This window comes from Eretmochelys imbricata, chromosome 1 (assembly GCF_965152235.1).
Source record: "Eretmochelys imbricata isolate rEreImb1 chromosome 1, rEreImb1.hap1, whole genome shotgun sequence".
In the NCBI taxonomy this organism is placed as follows: Eukaryota; Metazoa; Chordata; order Testudines; family Cheloniidae; genus Eretmochelys; species Eretmochelys imbricata.
In genome coordinates, this window is record NC_135572.1 from 223,624,692 (window position 1) to 223,650,667 (window position 25,976).

General features: G+C 47.7%; 2 protein-coding genes across 2 annotated transcripts in view; one reads left to right on the forward strand and one right to left on the reverse strand.

Moving 5' to 3' along the window:
* Positions 1–16,129, reverse strand: part of LOC144258004 (scavenger receptor cysteine-rich type 1 protein M130-like) — a 73,508-nt gene extending 57,379 nt beyond the window's left edge. The window contains 2 exon segments of the mRNA XM_077806305.1: positions 3,627–3,761; positions 16,063–16,129. Of these exon segments, the coding sequence (XP_077662431.1) occupies positions 3,627–3,761; positions 16,063–16,129 (202 nt within the window).
* Positions 1–25,976, forward strand: part of LOC144269822 (scavenger receptor cysteine-rich type 1 protein M130-like) — a 547,202-nt gene that overhangs the window by 129,489 nt on the left and 391,737 nt on the right. The window lies entirely within an intron of this gene.

Genomic DNA, 25,976 nt, shown 5'->3' on the forward strand with positions numbered 1-25,976 from the left:
GGATTGTGGGCTGCGGTGGTAGGGCATGCTGCATATGGTGCCCTGTATAAGTGTATTCTGCAGGACCCAGATGGCACTTATGAGACCAGTTGCCCAGTAGGGCGTGGGGCCCACTAGTCGTGTCTCTGTAGCCCGGCTGGCCACGCCATCTCCACGGAAAGCAGACAAGAGTTTGAATTAGGGCCCCAATAGCACTGCCCTCTGATTGGGCTACAGAGTGAGCATGTGATACCCCATTGCTCTCTGATTGGAAGGGCAGGGTGTAGCAGAGATACATTGGCCAGGCTCCTGTGCGGCTTCCTGGTGGGGGGGTGGGGCATGGGCCTTTAGCTGCCCGTGGGGGTGTATATGTGGCAAAGTCCCCCCCAGACTTCCCTCCCCCCAAATGTTCTGTGCACCCCACTGTTTTGTCAAAATTGGGCATTTTTCCTGTTTGCTTTTGCCAACTGATGATATGCAGTTTTGCCAAAAAAGTTAGGGTGTCCGGGATAGGACTTAAAAAGGGCCCTGTCCCGGCCAAAATGGGACATATGGTCACCCTAGTTAACACACAATGATGTAGTGTGGCTATGGGCAGAGCAACAAGACTAGGCATTTGAAAGAGTAAAGAAAATTATAAGTGAGGCACCAATCAAAAGCTACATTAATAGAGTTAAGGTTGCTTGGTGGTACGTTATCCCCTGGCAGAACTCTGAGCTGAGCAAAACTCAACCAGGAAATGCAGAGTTAAGGTTTCCCATTCAACCTTAGCTCTGCCCTCTTTCAGCAATGCTCCAATATACCCTGTTAACACACAAAACTTTACCCTGCCAACCCCACAGTTGCTGAAATGTGCAAGCTCTTCACCTACTTTTACAACACACTCACTCACCCACAGGGTGCTAAAAATTAAGCACAAATTCCTTTAATTTTTTGGGGCATTCCCCTTTTGCAGAATTTCAGTTGTTCTTTATCTGTGAGGTCAGTACACATTTTCTGGTCAGCTATGAACATGCCAATTTCCTGATCAATATTCTTCCAACATTCATTAATAGGTTTGGTATTGTTGCTGTAGCAATGATTCAGATGCTTAGCCAAATCAGAGAAAGCTATCACAGCTCCTGGACACAAATCTCTGATGCGGTCCATACAACATATGAGATGTACCCAGGAATAAGGCCCAGATCATATCTGCCCATGTCAATCACCACAATGTCTGGTAAATCACAATCCCTTTAGTCAATGGTTAGATGCTGCAGAGTGGGCAAAATGAGTAGTGTGTCCAGTTTTGGGGCCCCCACTACAGAAGGGATGTGGACAAATTGGAGAGAGTCCAGCGGAGGTCAATGAAAATGATCAGGGGGCTGGGGCACCTGACTTACGAGGAGAGGCTGAGGGAACTGGGCTTGTTTAGTCTGCAGACGAGAAGAGTGAGGGGGGATTTGATAGCAGCCTTCAACTACCTGAAGAGGGGTTCCAAAGAGGATGGAGCTCAGCTGTTCTCAGTGGTGGCAGATGAGAGAACAAGGAGCAGTGATCTCAAGTTGCAGTGGGGGAGGTCTAGGTTGGACATTAGGAAACACTAGTTCACTAGGAGGGTGGTGAAGCACTGGAATGGGTTATCTAGGGAGGTGGCAGAATCTCCATCCTTAGAGGTTTTGAAGGCCCAGCTTGACAAAGCCCTGGCTGGGATGATTTAGTTGGGGCCAGGGCCAGCTCTAGGCACCAGCTAAGGAAGCAGGTGCCTGGGGCAGCAAATCTGAAGGGGCGGTACTCCAGCCATTCTTGGGGCGGCACTTGGATTCTTGGTGGCACTTTGGCGGCAGTTTCTTCATTTTTTCTTCTTTGGTGGCCGCTTTTTTTTTTTTTCCTTTGCTTCGCCGCTTGGGGCAGCAAAAAAGATAGAGCCGGCCCTGGTTGGGGCTGCTCCTGCTTTGAGCAGGGGGTGGGACTAGGTGACCTCCTGAGATCCCTTCCAACCCTGATATTCTATGAGTCGATGATCTCTCTCCACCTAGTCAACCTGTAGTCAGCAATCCCCATGTCATGTCATGGTGTATTCACTGCTCTCCCACAAACCTTGTGATCCAGGAATTACCCAGAACCCACATGCTGACAATTTTGGCAATGCACTTATTTCCTTTCCCTCAACAGTCAAAGTACCTGCACTGTTGGTTCTAAGCCTCCATGCTATGTATCTTTGGAACATCACATTAATCTACCCCGAGATAAGGAAGTAGCCGCTTGCCCCCTTCCCTCCTCTCAGGATCCAGTAAAATACAAATTTTCTCAAGCAACCAATCCAAGGCTGGCTTATCACTTTTCCTTATTTTCCACGCCCAACACAGCCCACAACTTCTGTCTCTCTCTCCCTCTGCCTGTCCCCCCACCCCTTCACACAAAGACACAAAGTCCCCTGCCTCTGTTCCTCCGCACCAGATATAACAAAGCAAAGGAAACTGGCTCATAACTGAGTCACTTTAGCTCTTATGTGCTTGAATTTTAAAGCCCTTCAGCATTTAATGTTTTCAGTGCATTAAACTGCACAGCATTCTTTATACACAGGCTTTTCTGGGGATACTCCACGCAATAAGGGTAAATATCCCCAATAACATTAATCTGTATTAAGTCCAATATATCTCATGCAGGGTACAAAGGATGCCCATCGTAGCTAATGGGAGGCACACCAACCCTGTGGGGAGAATAGGGCCCCATGATTTCTTATGAAGCATTCGCTCATTCCATGTCAGTCTGGTTACCCAGGAATCCCAGCGTAATTCTCTGCTGTTTCCCTGTTATAAAGGTCAGTTTTATCATGAGATCAAACTCCAGCTAATTCTGTTTGAATTTCTTGGGAAGTTCAGGTACAAACCCCACATTAGCTGCTCCGGAAAATGTCCTTCCTCTGGAATCCTCAGCACCTACCCTCTGAGGCACAGAGACGTTGCAGAGCTATCTGCGATCTCTACATACCAGCTGTGATACCACGGTTCATCTCTAGCAAAATATTTGAGGTTTCCAAAATCTGACTTTCATCTTCAGCTTCACCTGTTCACACTGCAGCTACAGAACAGCAGCATCTCAGACTGCAGCAACTCACAGAAACAGGCTGCTACGGAACAGTTCAGTGTCCTGAGAAGTGCATCATTCAAACCCTGCTGAAGTTGGCCCGGCACGTTTGATGCACACAGGACGGCGGTGTAATTTTAAATGGCATGGAGTGTATATCTGGAATTATTCACAGGTTCCATACACAGGGACAAAGCTGGATGGGCGATGAGTCTGGAAGTCATAATATAGAAGCCCACTCTGCTTTTCTTCTGATTAGTTATCAGGAATTTCTAAGCACTGAAGCCATTAGTTCACCAAAAGGAACTCTGGGCTCACAGTGCAACAAGACTGGGGTATTTTATAAAGTACACACAGTCTGGGATTGGGTCAAATCTATGATTATTGCAAATATATAAACCTCCTCTCTCAGAATAACCAACGGGGAGATAATTACACACACATACATTTACTTAAAACCAATTGCCTGCTTTCCATTTGTTTCATTGATTTCTGGAATAAAACTCCATTTCTAGTGGATTCAAAACTCTCTTTCTAGTTCTTGTCTGCCCAACTCATGAAATAAATCAGGCACTTACCCATGGTGTCCTGAAGAAAGAGGAGAAGCCAAAGCAGCTGAGTGGAGAGATGTCCCTTCATTGCCAGACAGACTTGCTGTCCCCTCCTGACACTGCACTGGCTGCACCTAAGCACCTGCCAGGGCTCCTCTGTGTCTGACAAGTGACAACAAAGCAGTGGCAGGGAAATATATAGATTCAGAGGCTGGCATCAGCTGCCAGAAGGAACCAATAGAAACAATATTCACCTTTTTAGACATTATCAGAGGGTTTATCTAAAACTTTATGCAGCTAAAACATCCAATACAATTCTAAAACTCTGGCTGTGACCATATATGAGTGATGAGTCCGCTTCTGATGTCATGTTCGCTTCAGTCTCGGATCATCATGCAACCGCCCTCCTTGGTGTAGGGCAGAACAGTGTGAAAAATGATTCTTTTTAGGTGAAAAAAAGTGAACCTTGAATGCTGCTCATCTGATTAATTAATTAAGAAAACAAATGTAGGGAAAGAAAAAAACCTCTAAAATTGAACCCCACAGAGCTGTGTGTGTCCAACTGTAGCCATTCATTATAACCACAGAGCTGGGATGTGACCACTGGGGTCAGATGTACCCAGAGGAGAAGGGACCAATCCCTGCTCCCTTTGTGGAACCCAGACTGCTCAGGGCTTCCTGAATGGCAGTGGTACATTAGTGGTAGGAGTGTGTCATGGAGCTTCCTTCTTCAGTGGTGACCATCAGTGGCATCACAGTCTCAGAGGGCTTCCTGTTCGCCAAGTTAGAGCTTGTTCTTAACACTGACTGACTAGGTTCTGAGTGACCATCTCGCATACGGTAGTGTAGGTAGCAACCCACTCCAGGACTCTCTGCCCAGGCCAGTGCTAGGCCTGCCCTGTGTGGTAACTCCAGGCAGCACAGGCTGAATTAGTCAGTCTGAGAACTAGAGAGAATCGCAGGGTCCTGGCCATTTCCGTCCGTCTGAATAGAGAATCTCCACAATAATCCGTGCAGCTGAAACCTGTCTCTTCTCTACAGCGAAGAGCAGCACATCAGCCATAGGACACAAGCTTCCCAGGAGACAGCAGCAAGTTAACCAGGAAAACAACATAGCCGATGTCCAGTGGAAAATCAGCCAGGGGAGGGAACAATCAAAGGTAAAATCCAGCCTGAAGGAGCCATGTGTCGGTGTGTGTTAGAACAGGCCTAACAGAGCCATTTAGAATGGAATCAGAAATCAGCCCATCGCAGCAATTGTGGTACCAGACAGAAAGGCGGCCTTGTAGGAAACAGCTCTAACGCAGGCATCTCTGGCACTTTGCCACCCCTACCTCAGGAAGGCCAAAGTGTCACAGTGTGAGCTCCTTGGCAACAAACAACAAGGTGTTTCCCCAGCCAGAAGCCATCTTGGTGAGCGGTGAGAACTCTGATTCAGCACAGGAAGTTCTCTCTCATCTGTCCAGAGAGAGGCAAAGACCAGGAACCATGCAGTACTTACCCCAGCTCTGCCTTAACTACAGTCCTTGTCAGCGGCTCGCCGTGCAAGGGCCAGTAGAGCACAGTGCAGCCCCTGGCCCTGAATAACCAGAACACAGGTCAGAGAATTGAAGAACTGACTGATAATGGAAGAAGGTGCTGGCAACGTTACCGGGAGGGGGGTGAGCTCTCCTTGACACAGCTCTGACTGTTTTTTCTGCCCCAGGAAGTGAACAAGTGGGGCAGCCTGCCAATCAAAGGCTCAAATTCACTAGGTGCTAGGATTTCAGAGTAGCAGCCGTGTTAGTCTGTATTCGCAAAAAGAAAAGGAGTACTTGTGGCACCTTAGAGACTAACCAATTTATTTGAGCATAAGCTTTCGTGAGCTACAGCTCACTTCATCAGATGCATACTGTGGAAAGTACAGAAGACGTTTCTATACACACAAACCATGAAAAAATGAGTGATTATCACTACAAAAGGTTTTCTCTCCCCCCCACTCCACTCTCCTGCTGGTAATAGCATATGTAAAATGATCACTCTCCTTACAATGTGTATTGTAAGGTGGTTGGAACTTCTCATGTTTTCTGGAGACTGGGCCCCACCTCATTGAAATCCCATCACCAGGAGCAGTTTGCCAGACCTGGCAGTGCTGTGACAGGTGCTCCAAGATCATCCCCTTCAGAACAGGTGTCTTGGGTGGGTTCTGCAGCTCCCCCTGCAAGAGCACAGGGCCATGCTGTGAATGGGGGTGACTATGTCATGTGGCTGATCCCACGAGCAAGGCGGAAACAGCCAGGCAAGGATTGTTGCTCAGTGAGTGCAGAGAAAGGGCTGGGAAAGTCCTGGGGCAGATCTCTGCTCAGAGTCTAGTGTCTGGAGTGGGGCCAGCAGAGCTCCCTGCCCGAGGGAAGCTGGAGCAGAAGCCCGAGGAGTGGGCAGGCGAGCCTGTGGGTGGGAGATGAGAGGACGGGATCAGAAGTCTGGACATGAGGAGTAACTGTGGAGATCTCAGAAAGAGCCTTGTGGGCTGGTGAGGTCCTGCCCCTGTGTAGCTGGGAGGGGTTTGATGAAGCAGGTGGGAGAGCTCTGCTTTGGAGGTGAAGAAGGGGATACAGTTCAGTGGTGTAACTGCCCCAAGGAAGGGGACATTAACTGCCCCCTCTGGGGTATGAGTACTTATGGAACTGACAGAGGGGAAACAGAGGCAGGATGGCCACATTTCCTCACCATGGGGGCCTGTGTCATACTGCACTCTGTGCTACTACTGATCTGGGGTTAGAAGTTGGGGGAGAAGTCCTGAAACTTCCTAAATCCCACTGCCAGAAAGCAAAGAATATCCATAGGGTCCTGCTACTTGGCTTTCATGACTTACACTGAGTTTAGAGTATGACTTAAACCAGGAAGTGTATTGGCTTTGCCCCACATGGAGAATGCATGTGTGTATGTTGGGGGTGGGGAGAGTAATAAAAATTTTGCTTCTGTTCCTGTGACAAGCTGCTATAACCATTTCCTGTTGTTTCAATTTCCTATTTAGTCCTATACAGTGATATATTTTACTACTTGCCTTGATTTGCTCCCCCCCAGGTGGAGAAGAAGCTTTTCCAAAGGCCCTGTTAGTCTCGGTTTATTTCACAGTATGGAAAACGCCAAGGGGATCAGTATGGAGTCCCCATGAGAGACAGGCACAGTGTGGGGTCCGTGCTTTGCTCCCAGCCTGCTCAATCTGAGAGGAAGGCAGGGAAACTCCTCCCATTTGAAGGTGCAGACCACAGAAAGGAGAACTGGACCATCTCCCCAACACTCACAGCGCAGGAGGGCCAGGGTGCAGGAGGCTGAGGGAATGCAGCAGCACCACCTTCATTGTGACCCCTGAGATGTTCCTATGCTTGACTCCTCGTTTTTGGTCTCTGCTGCTCATGGGGGAGTAACTGAGGCTGGAGGGGGCAGATCCTCTCCCTGTGTCACCATCACCCTGTAATCCTTCAGTGATTTCACTGCACAAGAAACTCCCACCAGGTGCAGGGCTCAGTACAAGAGCCGAGCTGGAACTTCTGAGTCCATTTCTTATTTGGTAGTTCCAAACTCCTGGCCAGGAATCTGGAGGGCCATGGTCTCCAGGACATTGCAGCACTCTGGCGGGAGTCAGTCCCAATTCTCTCTCAATCATAGTGTAGTGCGGGGAGGGGACACATAGTGCCAGTAGTTCTCAGTTTGGCTCAGGCCTGGCTGTGTCATGCTGCAAAACCCAGCTGGGAGGCTGAAGCAGCAGGATCTTTCCTGATGGAATGGAACTATCAGCCTCAGTACAGTACAGGGGAACATGAGCAGCGGGGGACAGCAGAGCAGCACACAGCAGGAGTTTGCCTGGGATTGGTGAGTATCCGAGTGCTGGGAGGGCAGTGTGAGAGCCTGAGCGAGTGCCTGATTGGCTGGTAGCCTGCAGGGGGCAGGCACTGGGGCTGTCTGTTTGTTTGTTTCAGGGGAGCCTGGCTGTTTAAAAATAGCCAGAGCTTGGCGAACCAGCTGAGCAGCAGGGGACAGCAGAGCAGCACACAGCAGGAGTTTGCCTGGGAGTTCGCCTGGAGTGAGCCCAGTGAGGCTTACATCTTGCCAACTTCTCTGAGGAAGCTCATAGTAAGAAGGTGATATGGAAGGGGGGGGGGTTCAGCTGTTGTGACCTGCACTGGATGTGCCATGTTTGTCTTTCTTCCACAGGACAGAAGCGACTTTGTGTGTACAAAGTGCAAGCTGGTCTCCATATTGGAAGAGAAGATTGAAGGTCTGGAGCAACAGATAACGACCCTGTGTTGCATACGAGAAACGGAGGATTTTCTGGACAAAAGTCAGGGTATGCTTCTACGGGCACAAAGCTCTAAAGATTTAGAGCAGGTTGCACAGCGGGGCCAAGAGGCCAGTGAAGAAGCTTGGCAACATGTGACCTCCAGAAGAAGAAGGGGGAATGTCCGGGTTCCAGCAACGCAGACACAGGTAACTAACCGCTTTCATGTTCTCTCCACAGGTACCATTGCAGAGAGTGGACCAGATGATATGTCTGGGGGGAGAAAGCAGAAGGAGACTCCGCTGGTTGGAAGGCATGAGATGCACTGTCCTGAGATGGGGGGTTCCACGACCACCACTCACAAGAGAAGGAGGTGGGTGGTGGTGGTCGGGGACTCTCTACTCCGGGGGACTGAGTCATCTATCTGCCGCCCTGACCGGGAAAACCGAGAAGTCTGCTGCTTGCCGGGGGCTAAGATTCGCGATGTGACGGAGAGACTGCCGAGACTCATCAAGCCCTCGGATCGCTACCCCTTCTTGATTCTCCACGTGGGCAACAATGATACTGCCAAGAATGACCTTGAGCGGATCACTGCGGTCTACGTGGCTCTGGGAAGAAGGATAAAGCAGTTTGAGGCACAAGTGGTGTTCTCGTCCATTCTCCCCGTGGAAGGAAAAGGCCTGGGTAGGGACCGTCGAATCGTGGAAGTCAACGAATGGCTACGCAGGTGGTGTCGGAAAGAAGGCTTTGGATTCTTTGACCAAGGGATGGTGTTTCATGAAGGAGGAGTGCTAGGCAGAGATGGGCTCCACCTTACGAAGAGAGGGAAGAGCATCTTTGCGAGCAGGCTGGCTAACCTAGTGAGGAGGGCTTTAAACTAGGTTCACCGGGGGAAGGAGACCAAAGCCCTGAGGTAAGTGGGAAAGCGGAATACCGGGAGGAACCACAGGCACGAATGTCTGTGAGGGGAGGGCTCCTGCCTCATACTGAGAATGCGGGGTGATCAGCAGGTTATCTCAAGTGCTTATATACGAATGCACAAATCCTTGGAAACAAGCAGGGAGAACTGGAGGTCCTGGTGATGTCAAGGAATTATGACATGATTGGAATAACAGAGACTTGGTGGGATAACTCACATGACTGGAGTACTGTCATGGATGGTTATAAACTGTTCAGGAAGGACAGGCAGGGCAGAAAAGGTGGGGGAGTAGCACTGTATGTAAGGGAGCAGTATGACTGCTCAGAGCTCCGGTACGAAACTGCAGAAAAACCTGAGTGTCTCTGGATTAAGTTTAGAAGTGTGAGCAACAGGAGTGATGTAGTGGTGGGAGTCTGCTATAGACCACCGGACCAGGGGGATGAGGCTTTCTTGGAGCAGCTCACGGAACCTACTAGATCGCATGTCCTGGTTCTCATGGGTGAGTTTAATTTTCCTGATATCTGCTGGGAGAGCAATACAGCGGTGCATAGACAATCCAGGAAGTTTTTGGAAAGCGTAGGGGACAATTTCCTGGTGCAAGTGCTAGAGAAGCCAACTAGAGGGGGAGCTTTTCTTGATCTGCTGCTCACAAACCGGGAAGAATTAGTAGGAGAAGCAAAAGTGGATAGGAATCTGGGAGGCAGTGACCATGAGTTGGTTGAGTTCAGGATCCTGACACAGGGAAGAAAGGTAAAGAGCAGGATACGGACCCTGGACTTCAGGAAAGCAAACTTCGACTCCCTCAGGGAACGGATGGGTAGGATCCCCTGGGGGACTAACATGAAGGGGAAAGGAGTCCAGGAGAGCTGGCTGTATTTCAAGGAATCCCTGTTGAGGTTAGAGGGACAAACCATCCCGATGTGTCGAAAGAATACTAAATATGGCAGGCGACCAGCTTGGCTTAACGGTGAAATCCTAGCAGATCTTAAACATAAAAAAGAAGCTTACAAGAAGTGGAAGGTTGGACATATGACCAGGGAAGAGTATAAAAATATTGCTCGGGCATGTAGGAATGAAATTAGGAGGGCCAAATCCCACCTGGAGTTGCAGCTAGCGAGAGATGTCAAGAGTAATAAGAAGGGTTTCTTCAGGTATGTTGGCAACAAGAAGAAAGCCAAGGAAAGTGTGGGCCCCTTAATGAATGAGGGAGGGATGTGGAAAAAGCTAAGGTACTCAATGCTTTTTTTGCCTCTGTCTTCACTAACAAGGTCAGCTCCCAGACTGCTGTGCTGGGCATCACAACATGGGGAATAGATGTCCAGCCCTCTGTGGAGAAAGAGGTGGTTAGGGACTATTTAGAAAAGCTGGACGTGCACAAGTCCATGGGGCCGGACGAGTTGCATCCGAGAGTGCTAAAGGAACTGGCGACTGTGATTGCAGAGCCATTGGCCATTATCTTTGAAAACTCGTGGCGAACGGGGGAAGTCCCGGATGACTGGAAAAAGGCTAATGTAGTGCCAATCTTTAAAAAAGGGAAGAAGGAGGATGCTGGGAACTACAGGCCAGTCAGCCGCACTTCAGTCCCCGGAAAAATCATGGAGCAGGTCCTCAAAGAATCAATCCTGAAGCACTTACATGAGAGGAAAGTGATCAGGAACAGTCAGCATGGATTCACCAAGGGAAGGTCATGCCTGACTAATCTAATCGCCTTCTATGATGAGATTACTGGTTCTGTGGATGAAGGGAAAGCACTGGATGTATTGTATCTTGACTTTAGCAAAGCTTTTGACACGGTCTCCCACAGTATTCTTGTCAGCAAGTTAAAGAAGTACGGGCTGGATGAATGCACTATAAGGTGGGTAGAAAGTTGGCTAGATTGTCAGGCTCAACGGGTAGTGATCAATGGCTCCATGTCTAGTTGGCAGCCGGTGTCAAGTGGAGTGCCCCAGGGGTCGGTCCTGGGGCCGGTTTTGTTCAATATCTTCATAAATGATCTGGAGGATGGTGTGGATTGCACTCTCAGCAAATTTGTGGATGATACTAAACTGGGAGGAGTGGTAGATACGCTGGAGGGCAGGGATAGGATACAGAGGGACCTAGACAAATTGGAGGATTGGGCCAAAAGAAATCTGAGGAGGTTCAATAAGGATAAGTGCAGGGTCCTGCACTTAGGACGGAAGAACCCAATGCACAGCTACAGACTAGGGACCGAATGGCTAGGCAGCAGTTCTGCGGAAAAGGACCTAGGGGTGACAGTGGACGAGAAGCTGGATATGAGTCAGCAGTGTGCCCTTGTTGCCAAGAAGGCCAATGGCATTTTGGGATGTATAAGTATGGACATAGCGAGCAGATCGAGGGACGTGATCGTCCCCCTCTATTCGACATTGGTGAGGCCTCATCTGGAGGACTGTGTCCAGTTTTGGGCCCCACACTACAAGAAGGATGTGGATAAATTGGAAAGAGTCCAGCGAAGGGCAACAAAAATGATTAGGGGACTGGAACACATGATTTATGAGGAGAGGCTGAGGGAACTGGGATTGTTTAGTCTGCGGAAGAGAAGAATGAGGGGGGATTTGATAGCTGCTTTCAGCTACCTGAGAGGTGGTTCCAGAGAAGATGGTTCCAGACTATTCTCAGTGGTAGAAGAGGACAGGACAAGGAGTAATGGTCTCAAGTTGCAGTGGGGGAGGTTTAGGTTGGATATTAGGAAAAACTTTTTCACTAGGAGGGTGGTGAAACACTGGAATGCGTTGCCTAGGGAGGTGGTGGAATCTCCTTCCTTAGAAGTTTTTAAGGTCAGGCTTGACAAAGCCCTGGCTGGGATGATTTAATTGGGGATTGGTCCTGCTTTTGAGCAGGGGGTTGGACTAGATGACCTCCTGAGGTCCCTTCCTACCCTGATATTCTAGGATTCTATGATTCTGTGGTCATGATCCTGCCCTCCTCCTCCGGGAACAGGGGCCATGACGAGAGGGCAATGTAGGAAAGCAGCCTCAGTGGCTTCCCGGGTCACACACTCCCGTTGGTGCACTGCTTCTGCTCTTATAGCCTGGAACAGCCTGACCCGGCTCTCAGTTGAGCATTCAGTATCAGTGTGAGGCAAACCCACAGCCAGACCAAGGCTGCTCACTCAGCTGCACTGACTCACCGCAGGCCATTTAGTGCAGAGCAGGTCCACTGCTCTATCTGGGCATTTATCTTTCCCCCACTGATCCCTCCACACTTAGGAACAGGGTTGCTCTCAAGAGCAGGAGGGCTGACAGTTTGCGGAGGTGAGGGGAGTCTCTCCGGTGCATTTCCCTACAGGAAAGGTCACTGGTGATCAACCAAACTGATCCTGTCCATGCTCTGGAACAGGCTCAACATCCTGACCCCGTCCCGGGCACCCTGCCTGGTCTACAGAATAAAATATTGGAGTTCTTCTGGCCAGGGTTGTGCTGGGTCTCTCCAGGTGTACTGAGCCTCTCCCCGGAGGAGGAAAGACAGGGTCTGCTCTTCCTCTGCAGTCAGGTCCATTTCTTCCACCTCCAGGCCCTGCACAGGCTCCTTTCTGGTGCAGTTAGTCCGGCATAGAGCATGCTAGCACATGTCTTTCTCTGACCCCTCCGAGATCTCCCATGCAATTGACAGCTCTTCTATCTCCACCTAAGGGTTCTCCTGTGAGACCTCTCTGAGTGGCTGGTCTTTTACCAGGACCTCCTCGGGACCTAGAAGCTATTCTTTTCAACCAGGTCCATGGCTGCCGCTGCTACAAAGTCACTACCTAGGTGTGCAGGTGGCAGAGTCCCCCTTGGTACACCAGAGGCTGGTCCCAGCTGGTGCAACTAGGATCCCCTGGACTATCACCGGATGGACTTGGTGGACCCCTATGGTGCTCCACCAGCGCTTGGGGTTCTCCACCCCACACATTTCTCGTTGCGTCCTCCAGGGGGTGTGGGAGCACTACCACCCACCTCTTGTGTTTTCCTTGAGTGGGTCCTGTGGCAAGGTTCTCCGTGTCTGCCCCTCACCCATGGCGCTTGGGACCTCACCGCTGGCCCCCTGCCCCGCGAGTATCCCAGGCCACCCCCTATGTACCATGTGAGATGGCTGTGAGATATGCAACTAATCTGTCTCCAAACAGCACCCAGAAAACAACTATGCACTCATGCTCCTCTCCCTTCATTTCCTCAACCTTGTGTCCTGCCTTGACAGCAAGAGGTGGGAGTGACGGGTTCCCCCCAGGGTTCCACCTGGAACTGGAGTATCACTGAACCCTCTGACCCACCAGCCTGGGTGCCCTCTCACACTGTACTTCCGTAACAAGCTGCAAAGCCTTCCAACCTTCACTTTCATGAGCATATATACAGGCAGAAACACACTCAGCTACAGTTACATGCAGGCTCTGTGACCAGCCCCTGCAAAGGAAGGCTACAGCTGAGGCCACTTCAAGCTCCTCACCCACACACCCTCTCTGGAGTATAAACCCAAAATTATACCATTTTACCCTGCAATGGGAACTGTACAGCGTAAGCTCATAAACTTCGCCCCCTCCCTTAATGTGGAGCGCAATGTGCAGCAGCCTTTGCCCCTGAGTTATGATTCCCACACACTTCACTCAAACTCACTGGTTTCGATAAAGCAAAAACAAATTTATTAACTACAAAAGATAGATTTTAAGTGATTATAAGTGATAGCAAAGAGATCAAAGCAGATTACCTAGCAAATAAACAAAAAATGCAGACTAAGCTTAATATACTAAATAGATTGGATATGAATAGCAGATTCCTACCCTAAGAGATTACACATTCAGGCTGCAGTTTCTTAATGGGCAAGCTGCACTTGCTTTACAGCTTGAAATCCCAGGTGTTTCATTCACAGGGTAAAAATCCCTTCAGCCTGGGTCCAGCACTTACCCAGTTCAGCCTTTGTTTTTCAGGTGTTACCGGGAGTCTTCTTGTGTGGGGAACGAAGAACACCAGATGATGTCACTTCCTGCCTTATGGAGCTTTTGTATATGTCAGGAACCCTTCATTCCCAAAGCTTGGTTCCCAGACAAGTCTGTGGAAAAATAATTACATCCCAAGATGGAGTCTAGAGACATGTGGTCTCATGATTACTTACAGGCTGTACCTGTAAGTCTCACAGGAAGGCTCACCAGGTGGGGGATAAGCTTCTCCTAAGACCTATTGTTTTTTCCTCATGGCGCATCCCTAATCCTTCCCCACCCACTATCTAGACTGAAAGCATCTTGTCAAGTGAGCGTTATTAAGGTGTAACTACATTTGAAATACAGATACATAGTCGATATTCATAATTTTAAATACAAAAATGATACATGCATACAAATAGGATAATCATATTAGCAAATCATAACTTTTCCAATGACATCTCACATGACCTGTTTTGCATAAAATACATTATAATTATGTTATAATCATCTCCTAGCAATATCACTGCAAAAAATATGGGGTGCAGTGTCACAGTGGGACCTCCTATCACCCAAGGAGGGTGGGGAACCCTGGTGGGTCAGTCTGTATTTCACCCTGGTCCCACGGCCTGGTGGGTATATTAGTTGGTGGCTCCTTCATGGAGCCATGAACACAGGCGTCTACCTGATGCGGTTTACAACTACCCCCAAAACCTGCTTGTTTTCCAGTGAGGGAGACCCTGATGAACATTTATGTTGAGTGCGCCAGTTCACAGCCCCTCTTTTGGCTCCTCCAGAACCTCCTCTTCTGATTCTGGCTGAATTTTTCCCCGCACTTTGTGATTTATGCACCCCATCCTTGGGCCAACGAAGTCATCAGACCTCCTTGTCAATCTCCGCCTGGTGCTGGCCAAGGTGGCCATTCACCAGGAAGCTGGACAGAAGGGGGTGCTCTGCTTCTGTGAGGCCTATTTCCAAACATCCCTCAAGACACATCTCAGGGCAGAGTTCCTCTGGGAAGTGTCCACTGCATTCCCGGAGGCCTTTGAGGAGCAGTGGGTGCTGTCTGGGGTTCTCTGCTCAGTGTCCCCCTCTGGATCCCTGATTTTATATCTGTGACCCTCACTCCCATCCCTGATTTTCATTTGTTGTCCCCTAAAATTATTTGATGCCTGGGTCCAGTGAATCCCCCTCTTAGGCTGAGGGGAGTTGCCTTTAGATATGGGTAGACTTACACCCACCCATCCCCAGTGCTTCAGTGATCCAGCTATCAGGCACGCTGCAGCAGACTATCCCTGAGCAGGGTATGGGTCAGATGATCCCCAGGCTCAAGTATTTCCCTGACCCTCCCCAAGCTGCAAGTTAGTCTGTGAAACAGCCCTACCTGGTCAGGAACTTCCTGATGCCTCACCGTGTCACAGATGGGTCCCTAGGCTTCCAGCCTGCCCTTGATCTGATTCCTGTTCCTGTTCCAGCGTAACCCGAGCATCCTTCCAGCTCACTGCAGCCTTGTCTGTGCCTTATTCTGACCTTTTGCTTCAGCCTTGTTACTGACCTGCTCCAGCCCAGCTTCTGCCTCCAGACACTGGGACTGACTCCTATCTGGCTTCAGCACTTGGCCTGCATCTGCACTCTGACTCCAACACTGATTTGGCTTGTCTATAGACTCTGACATGGGTTCTGACCCACAGCCTGTCCCCAGACCCTGGTTTCAAAAGCGCTGCCTTTAGCTCGGTGCCAACCCTCCATCCAGTTTCGACCACCACTCCAACCAACAGGCCTGACTGCCTGCAACCAGAGTCTGACAATCGACACTAGAGCCCTGGGGGTATTGCAGACTGTTAAACGCCAGTGCCCACCCCAAGCTCTCATTACCAGTTACAGCAATGATCTCACTGGCCTGGAATAGCGTAAAAAAGGAAATATCACATGCCTGTGAGCTCTTGGGGCATAAATGTGGGATGCCCACAATAGCGCCTGAATGGAAACTGGGCACTGGGAGTCAGTGTGTCAGTCCAACAGTGCCCCACCTGGCCAAGCAGGGTGTGGCACCGGGTGCCTCAGCTCAGTGGGGCTGTCAGTCTGTTGCTGCTGCTCTGGAACCTGAAAACCCTCTTGGATCTCAGGTCTGTCAGGGGGTTGGTAGGGGGAACCCAGGCCCACCCACTTTCCTGGGTCCCAGCTCAGGGCCCTCAAGTTAGACCAGCTTGTCCTGGCCTCAGGCTTCAACCACTTGCAGCCGATGTCCTTGAGCCTATGCAACAGGATCTTCGGCCACATAGAAATGTGTTTTGTGTTTTGACTTTATGAAATGCTTGTAAAGTGATGCATGCACTTATAATCGCTGTATCCTGTGCAATAAGCAGTTACTCACCTTGTGCAGTCGCGATGGTTCTTCGAGATGTCTCCCTATGCGTGCTCCACTGTAGGCGTGCTTGCATCTCTGCGCTGCTGATCAGAGAACATCAGTAGCAGTGTCCATTGGGCCCGCACATGTGCTGTCTCTCCTCGTGCTGTACCACGAGGCTAGTCAGCACGCATGGGCTAACTGTCCTCAGTTCCTTCTCGACCGCAGAGTCATTGACAAGAACTCTGAAATAGAGGGGAGGAGGGTGGGTTGTGGAGCACGCATAGGTACCGGGGCAGGGTGCTGCTAGAGAGGCCTTAATCGATTCCTGCCACTCCAGGCCCAATCAGGGTTATTGGATTGGGGCTGGATAGATAGCTTGATGCTTACCTAGTAACCAACCACACCTGCCAGGAGCTATAAGGCTGGGGGGAAGTGAGAGCAGAAGGGTGGAGACCAGGAGGGGAAGGTCAGCCTCAGACGGAGGTGGGAGTCTCCTAGTCTGTTGCTGGCCAGGCCTGTGATGGGCGAAGCTGTCGTAAAAAGCCTGTATATAGTTGGAAACAGGTGGTGGGGACATGATCACAAATAAAGAGCATGGGTGTTGCAGCAGCCTGAAGTGTCCCTGAATTCAGGGCCGTCCTTAGGATTTATGGGGCCCTACGCAGTATTATTAAACTGGTGCCCCTATGCCCAACGGCAGCCTGGGCTCACAGCCCAGGGTGAGGAGGAACGAGGCAGCAAAGGATACCAAGCCACCCGGCCCGTCTCATAGCAGCAGAGTATCACAATTCCCCACAGAGACCCCCGTACACTCTCCCTCATGCAGAATGCTGACGCATTCAGCTCTGTGAATACGGTCCCTGCCTAAGGAGACTGCAGTGCGCGCTGGGTGTGCAGGAGCCAACCCGCTCTTACCTGCTGTCATGGGCAGTGAGTGAAGCTGCCACTTGGGGAGGTTAGCTCCCCAGCCCACATCTTCTGCCTGTGTCCCCACCAATACTCCACCCCTGCTCTGCTCTAGGCCCTGCCCCCCCCATTCCACCCAGGCCTCACCCTCTCCCCACTGTCTCCCTCCTCTCTTCCCTCTCCCTCCCTGCTCACCTCTTTCCAGCCAAATCCCTGAACCCAAATGATGCAAATGACGTTTGAAAAAAAAAAACTTCTGCAATTTCTTTCTAAAGAAAATGGAGCATGCTTTCCATTGCATGCCAGAAGGTGAAGCCTGGACATGCAGAAGGTACCTAATTAAAAGCACTAAATTTGGGAGTAAAAAATGTCAGTCCTGGGTTTTTTGATATACCCTGAAGTGTGTCAGAGATTTATCTGCAAAAACTGTGTAGTAAGGGCAAGTCAGCTGCCCTGCTGAATACAGCATTAAATATTATGGAATACATGATGCAGCTCTTCTCTGTTTTACATTTTCTTAATCAGTATTTCTAAGCTGATTTTATCATTTAAATGTACTCCTAAGCCTTCATAAAGTAATCATTCCAGATTGCTACATATTTAACTCACTGAAACAAAGACATTGTTTTAAATTAAGTCAGACAGGTTTAGTGTGTTCATAACAATGTTCATTGCTTTTAGAAAAAGGGAACACTATTTTACTTTGTGTGATCTCCATAACAATAGACATGTTTATGAAATGTCACCAACTTTAAAAAATGTGTTTCCAAAGATTTTAGGCTTTAGGCATAACAAAGGATTTTATATCTTACTCAGGTACTGATTTTGCTAGAGGGTTCTCTTAAAACTAGTTCATCAAATAGTCCGAAGTAAAGAAAGGGAGACTTAGTTGTCCAGCTATCTGGTAGGAAAGGGGTGTTGTCCCTTTAAAGGCTCTCTTCAACAGGAGGGTGAAGGGAGAAGGGATGAACAGAAAGGACAGGAAGACTTGGGAAGCAAGTTTTTTGTACTATAGTCATTAAAATTAAAATATGTATTTTAGATAAGGGTGGTCTTTTGAAGGATTTATATTAAAAACTCTGTGTCTGAAGATCCAAGAATTTAAGCCTAAAGATGAATACTCAGACTGTGCATCTAAAAATCTACGCAAGGTTTTTTTTATAGATGTGATTTTCTCATCTTCAGCAACACACTAATAAAATATTTTTAAAGCAACTTTTAAACTAAAGTCCTGTGGACTAACATGTTCTGAGTCAACATTGCAGTAATGCCCAACTGTTTTTGTCAGTAAATTCAGAAACTGACAGTATATACCTGGGGGTTGGCAAATGGCTGTTAAATGGCTTCCTTACCACTTGAATAGCTCTTTAACAGTTTCAGTGTTGCACTAATGGAGGTCTGGCAGGCTGGAAGACTTTTTCACTTTTAAGTACTAGATCCCCTCAGGAGGAAGACTCACCAAGCTGCAGCAGCTAGCTGTGGGATACTGCAGGAAGGGTCAGAACAGCGATAGGAAGAGGCAGAAGGGTGGACACTAAGATCCAAGGGTGCCCCAAATTTTTGGGTGCCCTACTCAGCTGCGAATGGTGCATAAGCCTAAGGACGGCCCTGCCTGAGTCTCTGAGAAGAGGGAGAGCAGGCCTGAACCAGAGGGGCACGGCGTGTGCCCCATTACATGGACACACATCTCAAAGAGACATTGTTACTGAACAAGGTGAGTAACTCCTTCTTCTTCTTTGAATAGTCTCCCTATGGGTGTTTCACTGTAGGTGACTCCCAAGCAGTACCCATGTGGGGGGCTGAAACTTCGGAGTCGGGTCAGTTACAGATGATAGTTCTGTGAAGCTGAAAATGGCATCGGAGGCAGAGTCTCCAGCAATTGCATGGAGTTCTGCGAAGGTGTGGACTGACACCAATTGTTGCCACTCTGCAGATCTCTAAGACAGGGACATTCTTGAAGAAGGAGAGAGATGAGAAGATAAACCTTGTGGAGTGTGTATGAATAGTATCCAGAGGGGTCCTACTGCAAACTTGGTAGTGAATAGGGGACTGCAAACAGGGGAGTTTGAGAGGGAGTTAGTGGGAGGGAGATGTAATGTCATCGTTATGGTTAGGAAGGGCCGTATCACCAGTGCCAATGCTGCTCCTATCTCCTCCACCTGCGCCTGTATCCAGACAGACAACCTAACCATGGGAGCTTCTATCCAGATCCTGGGGTGGATTTGCAGAGACGGTGGCCTGCATTTCCCACTCATAGAAAGCCAGGCTGGAGAGACTATCCAGTGCGAAAGGTGCCTGGTGGTGGAATCTCTCAGGAAGCAGGTGGGAGAGCTATAAGAGGAGGTGGCTTGGCTGAGGAGCATCCGAGCCCACGTGGATTTCCTTGAGAGTATTCACATGGAGACATCCAAGGCTGAGGAAGCTATCCAGATACAGAGGACTGCTGTCACACCACCGCGGGACAAGGATATGACTCAGTCACAGGGAGGACACTGGCTGCTGATTACTTCTGGCAGCAGGCAGTGCTCCACCCCTACTCCCAACCCACCCACCATGCTGATGAAAAACCAATATGCTTCCCTGGCAACGAGCGATGAGGAATCACCCCCAAAGGTGGAGGAACAGAAGCCATGTACCCCCAAGAATGGGAGGATCACAGCCACCACTCCCAGGAGGAAATGTAGGGTAGTGATGGTTGGTGATTCTCTTCTGAGGGGGACAGCAGCACCCATCTGTTGCCCTAACATGGCCTCCTGGGAGATATGTTGTCTGCCAGGGGCCCATATCCAAGACGTTATGAAGGGATTGTTGAGGATCATCCAGCCCTCTGACTACTACGCCATGCTACTTGTTAGGGGGCTTACTCCTTCACCCACTTACTTCCCTGGGCCTTCTTGCATGAACAGAGAGCAACAATACCCGAAGTCCAAAGGTGCAAACAATTCAATGTTTATTGGGGTGAACTTCCAGCAAGCATGATTCCAGTTTCCTTCCTTAGTGCCCCCCATCCCATCTCTGACACCACAGAGCCATACACCTGTGTCCCTGTTCCCATTCCTGCCCTTAGCCAAACTTGATTCCAATTTCCCCATCCCCATTCCCTGTTCCCATTTCCCCCACCCACACACCCACCCACCCCCCACTTCCTGATTGACTGCAGACTAAACAGTAAAACTTGAATTCTGCTTAGCTTAACCAATCATTCTTAACCAGTCATTTCCCTGAAATTTAGCTAATCAGTCCTAACATATTGTAACATGATTATGTAACAATTATATCCCACCACCTTAATTAGTTTACACCCAGCAAAATTAATTATACAGCAGAGAGAAACAATCACAGAACCAGACAGAGATTATACAGACAAACAATAGCAAAGTGGGAACTATAATGACAAAACAATACAGAAGTGAGGATTTCACATCCCAGCTATTGAGAAGTGAGTTCTTGCCAGACAGGATGCTATCAAACTAAGTTTCCTTTTACATCTTCTAGGCACTTCCCTTTCTCTGGAGGCGATAGGCATTACCAGGACAGGAGTGTATTCCTAACAGCCCAATAGCACCTTCTTTCAATGTGACTAGTTTGGAATGTGAGGATGTGACCGTTCGCTTCACAGCTTATGGCTGCCTCTGTTGCTTAGCCAAAGGCCCTAGCCTAAGAACAGGGCCTCAGACTGTCCCAGTAAGAGAAGGCTCTTACACCGGCAGACAGTGACTTTGATTCTTTCTTTCTTTTATAGCTCTATAACTAGCCAAGTGATAAGAATACACCTACATTCTTAGAGTATAGGCCTTTACAGACAGGCCTGGATATCTATATCCTAACACTACTCATCCATGTGGGCAGTAATGATTGCCAGGTATGACTCTCAGCAGATCAGAAGTGACTACAGGGCTCTGGGAGTAAGCGTGAAGGAGTTGGGAGCACAGGTGGTGTTCTCTTCGATATTTCTGGTCAAGGGTAGAGCCCCAGGCAAAGACAGATACATCCTGGAGGTGAATGCCTGGCTGCGAAGATGGTGTTGCCAGGAGGGCTGCTGCTTCCTTGACCACAGGACGCTGTTCCAGGAAGAAGGGCTGCTAAGCAGAGATGGGGTCCACCTATCGAGGGAGGGGAAGAGCATATTTGAATACAGACAGGCTAACCTAGTGAGGAGGGCTTTAAATTAGGTTGAAAGAGGGGAGGTGACCAAAGCTCACAGAGAAGTCAAATACAAGAACACCTGGGGGAACAGTCAGAATTTAGGGGGAACATGGGCTGCTTAGCAGGGATAAGGGAGAGAGACAAGACAGAACTGGGGGGCAGGGGATCAAATCACTATCTCAGATGTCTGCATACTAATGCGAGCATTATGGGGAAAAAGCAGGAAGAACTCGAATTGCTAGTAAATTAACACAACTATGACACGCATGGCTGGAATATTGGTGTGGAACGGTACAGCTGGTTCAGGAAGGAGAGACAGGGGAAAAAGGCAGGAGCTGCTGCTTTATACATTAAAAATGGAAGAAGAGGTTGATGAGGCATTTTTTAAACAACGAACAAAATCATCCAAAGCGCAGGACTTGGTGGTGATGGGGGACTTGAACTACTCAGACATGTTGGGAAAAGAACCCAGCAGAGCACAGATTATCCAACAAGTTCTTGCAATGTACTGGAGACAATTCTTTATTTCAGAAGGTGGAGAAAACTACTAGGGGAGAGGCTGTTCTAGATTTGCTTTTGACAAATAGGGAGGACCTGGCTGAGAATTTGAATGTGGAAGGCAGCTTGGGTGAAAGTGATCATGAAATGGTAAAAAGAAAAGGAGTACTTCTGGCACCTTAGAGACTAACCAATTTATTTGAGCATGAGCTTTCGTGAGCTACAGCTCACTTCATCGGATGCATATTGTGGAAACTATAGAAGACATTATATACACAGAGACCATGAAACAATACCTCCTCCCACCCCACTCTCCTGCTGGTAATAGCTTATCTAAAGTGATCATCAAGTTGGGCCATTTCCAGCACAAATCCAGGTTTTCTCACCCTCCGCCCCCCACCCCCACACACAAACTCACTCTCCTGCTGGTGAAAGCCCATCCAAAGTAACCACTCTCTTTAAAATGTGTATGATAATCAAGGTGGGCCATATGATTCTAAGGAATGGTAGAAGAGAGAACAGCAAAATAAAGACAATGGATTTCAAGAGGGCAGACTTTAGCAAACTCAAGGAGTTGGTAGGGAAGATCCCATGGGAAGCAAGTCTAAGGGGAAAACAATTGAAGACAGTTGGCAGTATTTCAAAGAGACATTAGTCAGGGCCCAAGAGCAAACTATCCCACTGCGTAGGAAGGATAGGAAGTATGGCAAGAGACCACCCTGGCTTAGCCAGCAGATTTTCAATGATCTAAAAATAAAAAAAAAAAGTCCTACAAAAAGTAGAAATCAGGTCAAATTACAAAGGATGAATGTAACCAAATAACACAAGTATGTAGGGACAAAATTAGAAAGGCCAAGGCACAAAATGAGATCAAACCTGCTAGAGACATAAAGGGTAACAAGAAAACATACTACAAATACATTAGAAGCAAGAAGACGACCAAGGACAGGGTAGGCCCGTTACTCAGTGAGGAGGAAAAACAATCACAGAAAATGTGGCAATGGCAGAAGTGCTTAATGACCTTTGTTTCAGTTTTCATAAAGGTTGGTGGTGATTGGACATCTAACACCATGAATGGCAGTGAAAATGAGGTAGGATCAGAGGCTAAAATAGGGAAAGGACAAGTTAAAAATTACGTAGACACATGAGATGTCTTCCAGTAACCAGGGCCTGTTGACATGTGTCCTATACTACTCAAGGGGCTGACTGAGGAGATATCTGAGCCATTAGCAATTATCTTCCAAAACACATGAAAGATGGGAGAGATTCCAGAAGACTGGGAAAGGGCAACTAAAGTGCCAATCTATAAAAAGGAAAAAAGGACAACTTGTGGAATTACAGATCAGTCACCTTAACTTCTGTACCCGGAAAGATAATAGAGCAAATAATTAAGCAATCAATATGAAAACATCTAGAAGACAGTAAGTTGATAAGTAACAGTCAGCATGCATTTGTTAAGAACAAATCTTGTCAGACCAGCCTGATTGCTTTCTTTGACAGGGTAGCAAGCCTTGTGACTAGGGGGGAAATGGTAGATGTGGTATATCTTGCCTTTAGTAAAGCTTTTGATACTGTCTCACATGCCCTTCTCATAAACAAACTAGTGAAATGCAACCTAGATGCAGCTACTATAAGGTGGGTGCATAACTTGTTGGAAAAGCTTTCCCAGATAGTAGTTATCAGTGGTTCACAGTCAAGCTGGAAAGGCATAATGAGTGGGGTCCTGCAGGGATCAGTTCTGGGTAGGATTCTGTTCAATATCTTTATCAATGATTAGATAATGGCATAGAGAGTACACTTATTAATTTTTTGGATGATACCAACCTGGAAGGGGTTGCAAATGATTTGGAGGATAGGATTATAATTCAAAATGATCTCGACGAACTGGAGAAATGGTCTGAAGTAAATAGGATGAAATTCATTAAGGACAAATGCAAAGTACTCCACTTAGGAGGGAACAATCAGTTGCACACATACAACACGGGAAATGACTGCTTAGGAAGGAGTACTGTGAAAGGGATCTGGGCATCATAGTGGACCACAAGCTAAATATGAGTCAACAGTGTAACACTGTTGCAAAAAAAGCAAACATCATTCTGGGATGTATTAGCAGGAGTGTTGTAAGCAGGACATGAGAAGAAATTCTTCCACTCTACTCCACACTGATTAAGCCTCAACTGGAATACTGTGTCCAATTCTGGGCTCCACATTTCAGGAAAGATGTGGACAAATTGGAGAAAGTCCAGAGAAGAGCAACAAAAATGATGAAAGGTCTAGAAAACATGATCTGAGGGAAGATTGAAAAAACTGGGTTTGGTTAGTCTGGAAAAGAGAAGACTAAGAGGGGACATGATAGTTTTCAAGTTGAGAAAAGGTTGTTACAAGGAGGAGGGAGAAACATTTTTCTTCTTAACCTCTGAGGATAGGACAAGACGTAATGGGCTTAAATTGCAGCAAGGGAGGTTTAGGTTGGACATTAGGGAAAACATCCTAACTGTCAGGATGGGTAAGCACTGGAATAAATTGCCTATGGAGGATGTGGAGTCTCCATCTTTGGAGATTTTTAAGAGCAGGTTAGACAAACACCTGTCAGGGATGGTTGAGATAATACTTAATCCTGCCATGAGTGCAGGGGACTGGACTAGATGATCTCTTGAGGTCCTTTCTAATCCGATGAAACTGTGATTCCCAGACGCAGTTTGAGACCCACTTGAAAAGTCTTTTGGCCGACATTTCTGAACCCTTGGATCTTGTATCTTACAAAACATGAAATGGAGAGGATTTCCTGAAGGCCTTTGTTCTGTCTGGGTAGAAGGCATCTAGGGTATGTAATATAGCCTCTCTGTTATCTCTGTGAGGCTTGAGATAGAAGGTTGGAAGGTGAATCAAATAGTTCATGTGAAATGGGGACATTACCTTCGGAATGAATTTTGGATATTGTCTGAGTGTAACCTTGTCCTGAAAGAATACCATGCAGGGGAGTTGTGCCATCAGAGCTGCTGTTTCTCTTATTCTCCTGGAGAAAGTAATCACTGTCAGAAATCCCGTTTTCACTGAGAGGTAAGTAAGCAAACAGGGGGCACAGGTTCAAAGGGAAGACTGGTCAGTCCTTTCAGTAGCTGTTTTAAGTCCCATGTGGGGGTGGGAAGCCAGGTTTGTGGAAAGAGGTTTAAAATATCCTTGAGGAACCATCTGGTGATTGGGTGTGACAGCACTGAGAACATAAGAATGGCTATACTGGGTCAGACCAAAGGTCCATCTAGCCCAGTATCCTATCTTACAAAACATGGCCAGATGCCAGAGCAAATGATCAGAACACATAATCATTAAATGATCCATCCCCCATCCCTATTTAGAGCTTCTGGCAAACAGAGGATCAGGATACATCCCTGCCCATCCTGGATAATAGCCATTAATAGACCTATCCTCCATGAATGTATCTTGTTCTTTTTTGAACTCTGTTGTAGTCTTGGCCTTCACAACATCCTCTGGCAAAGAGTTCCACAGGTTGACTGTGTGTTGTGTGAAGAAATATTTCCTTTTGTTTGCTTTAAGCGTACTGCTAGTTAATTTCATTTGGTGATGCCTCGTTCTTCTGTTATAAGTAGGAGTAAATAACACTTTCTTATTTACTTTCTCCACACAAGTCTTGATTTTATAAACTTCTATCATATCCTCCCTTAGTCATCTCTTTTCCAAGATGAAAAGTCCCAATCTTAGTAATTTCTCCTCATATGGAAGTTGTTCCATAACCCTAATCATTTTTGTTGCCCTTTTCTGAACCTTTGCCAATTCCAATATATCTTTTTTGAGATGGGGCGAACACATCTGCATGCACTATTCAAGATGCAGGCATATCATGGATTTCTAGAGAGGCAAGATGATATTTCTTTCTTATTATCTATCCCTTTCTTATTGAATCCCAACATTCTGTTCACTTTTTTGACTGCCACTGCACGTTGAGTGGGTAGTTTTCAGAGAACTATTCACAGCGACTCCAAGATCTCTTTTTGAGTGGTAACAGCCAATTTAGACCCCATCATTTTATTTGTATAGTCAGGATTATGTTTTCCAATGTGCATTACTTTGCATTTATCAACATTAAATTTCAACTGCATTTTGTTGTTAAGTCACCGAGTTTTGTGAGATCCCTTTGTAGCTCTTCGCAGTCTGCTTTGGACTTAACAATCTTAAGTAGTTTTGTATCATCTGCAAATTTTGCCACCTCACTATTTATCCCTTTTTCCAGATCATTTCTGAATATTTTGAATAGGACTGGTCCCAGTACTGACCCATGGAGGACAGCACTATTTACCTCCCTTCATTCTGAAAACTGGCCATCTATTCCTACCCTTTGTTTCCTATCTTTTAACCAGCTGTCAATCCAT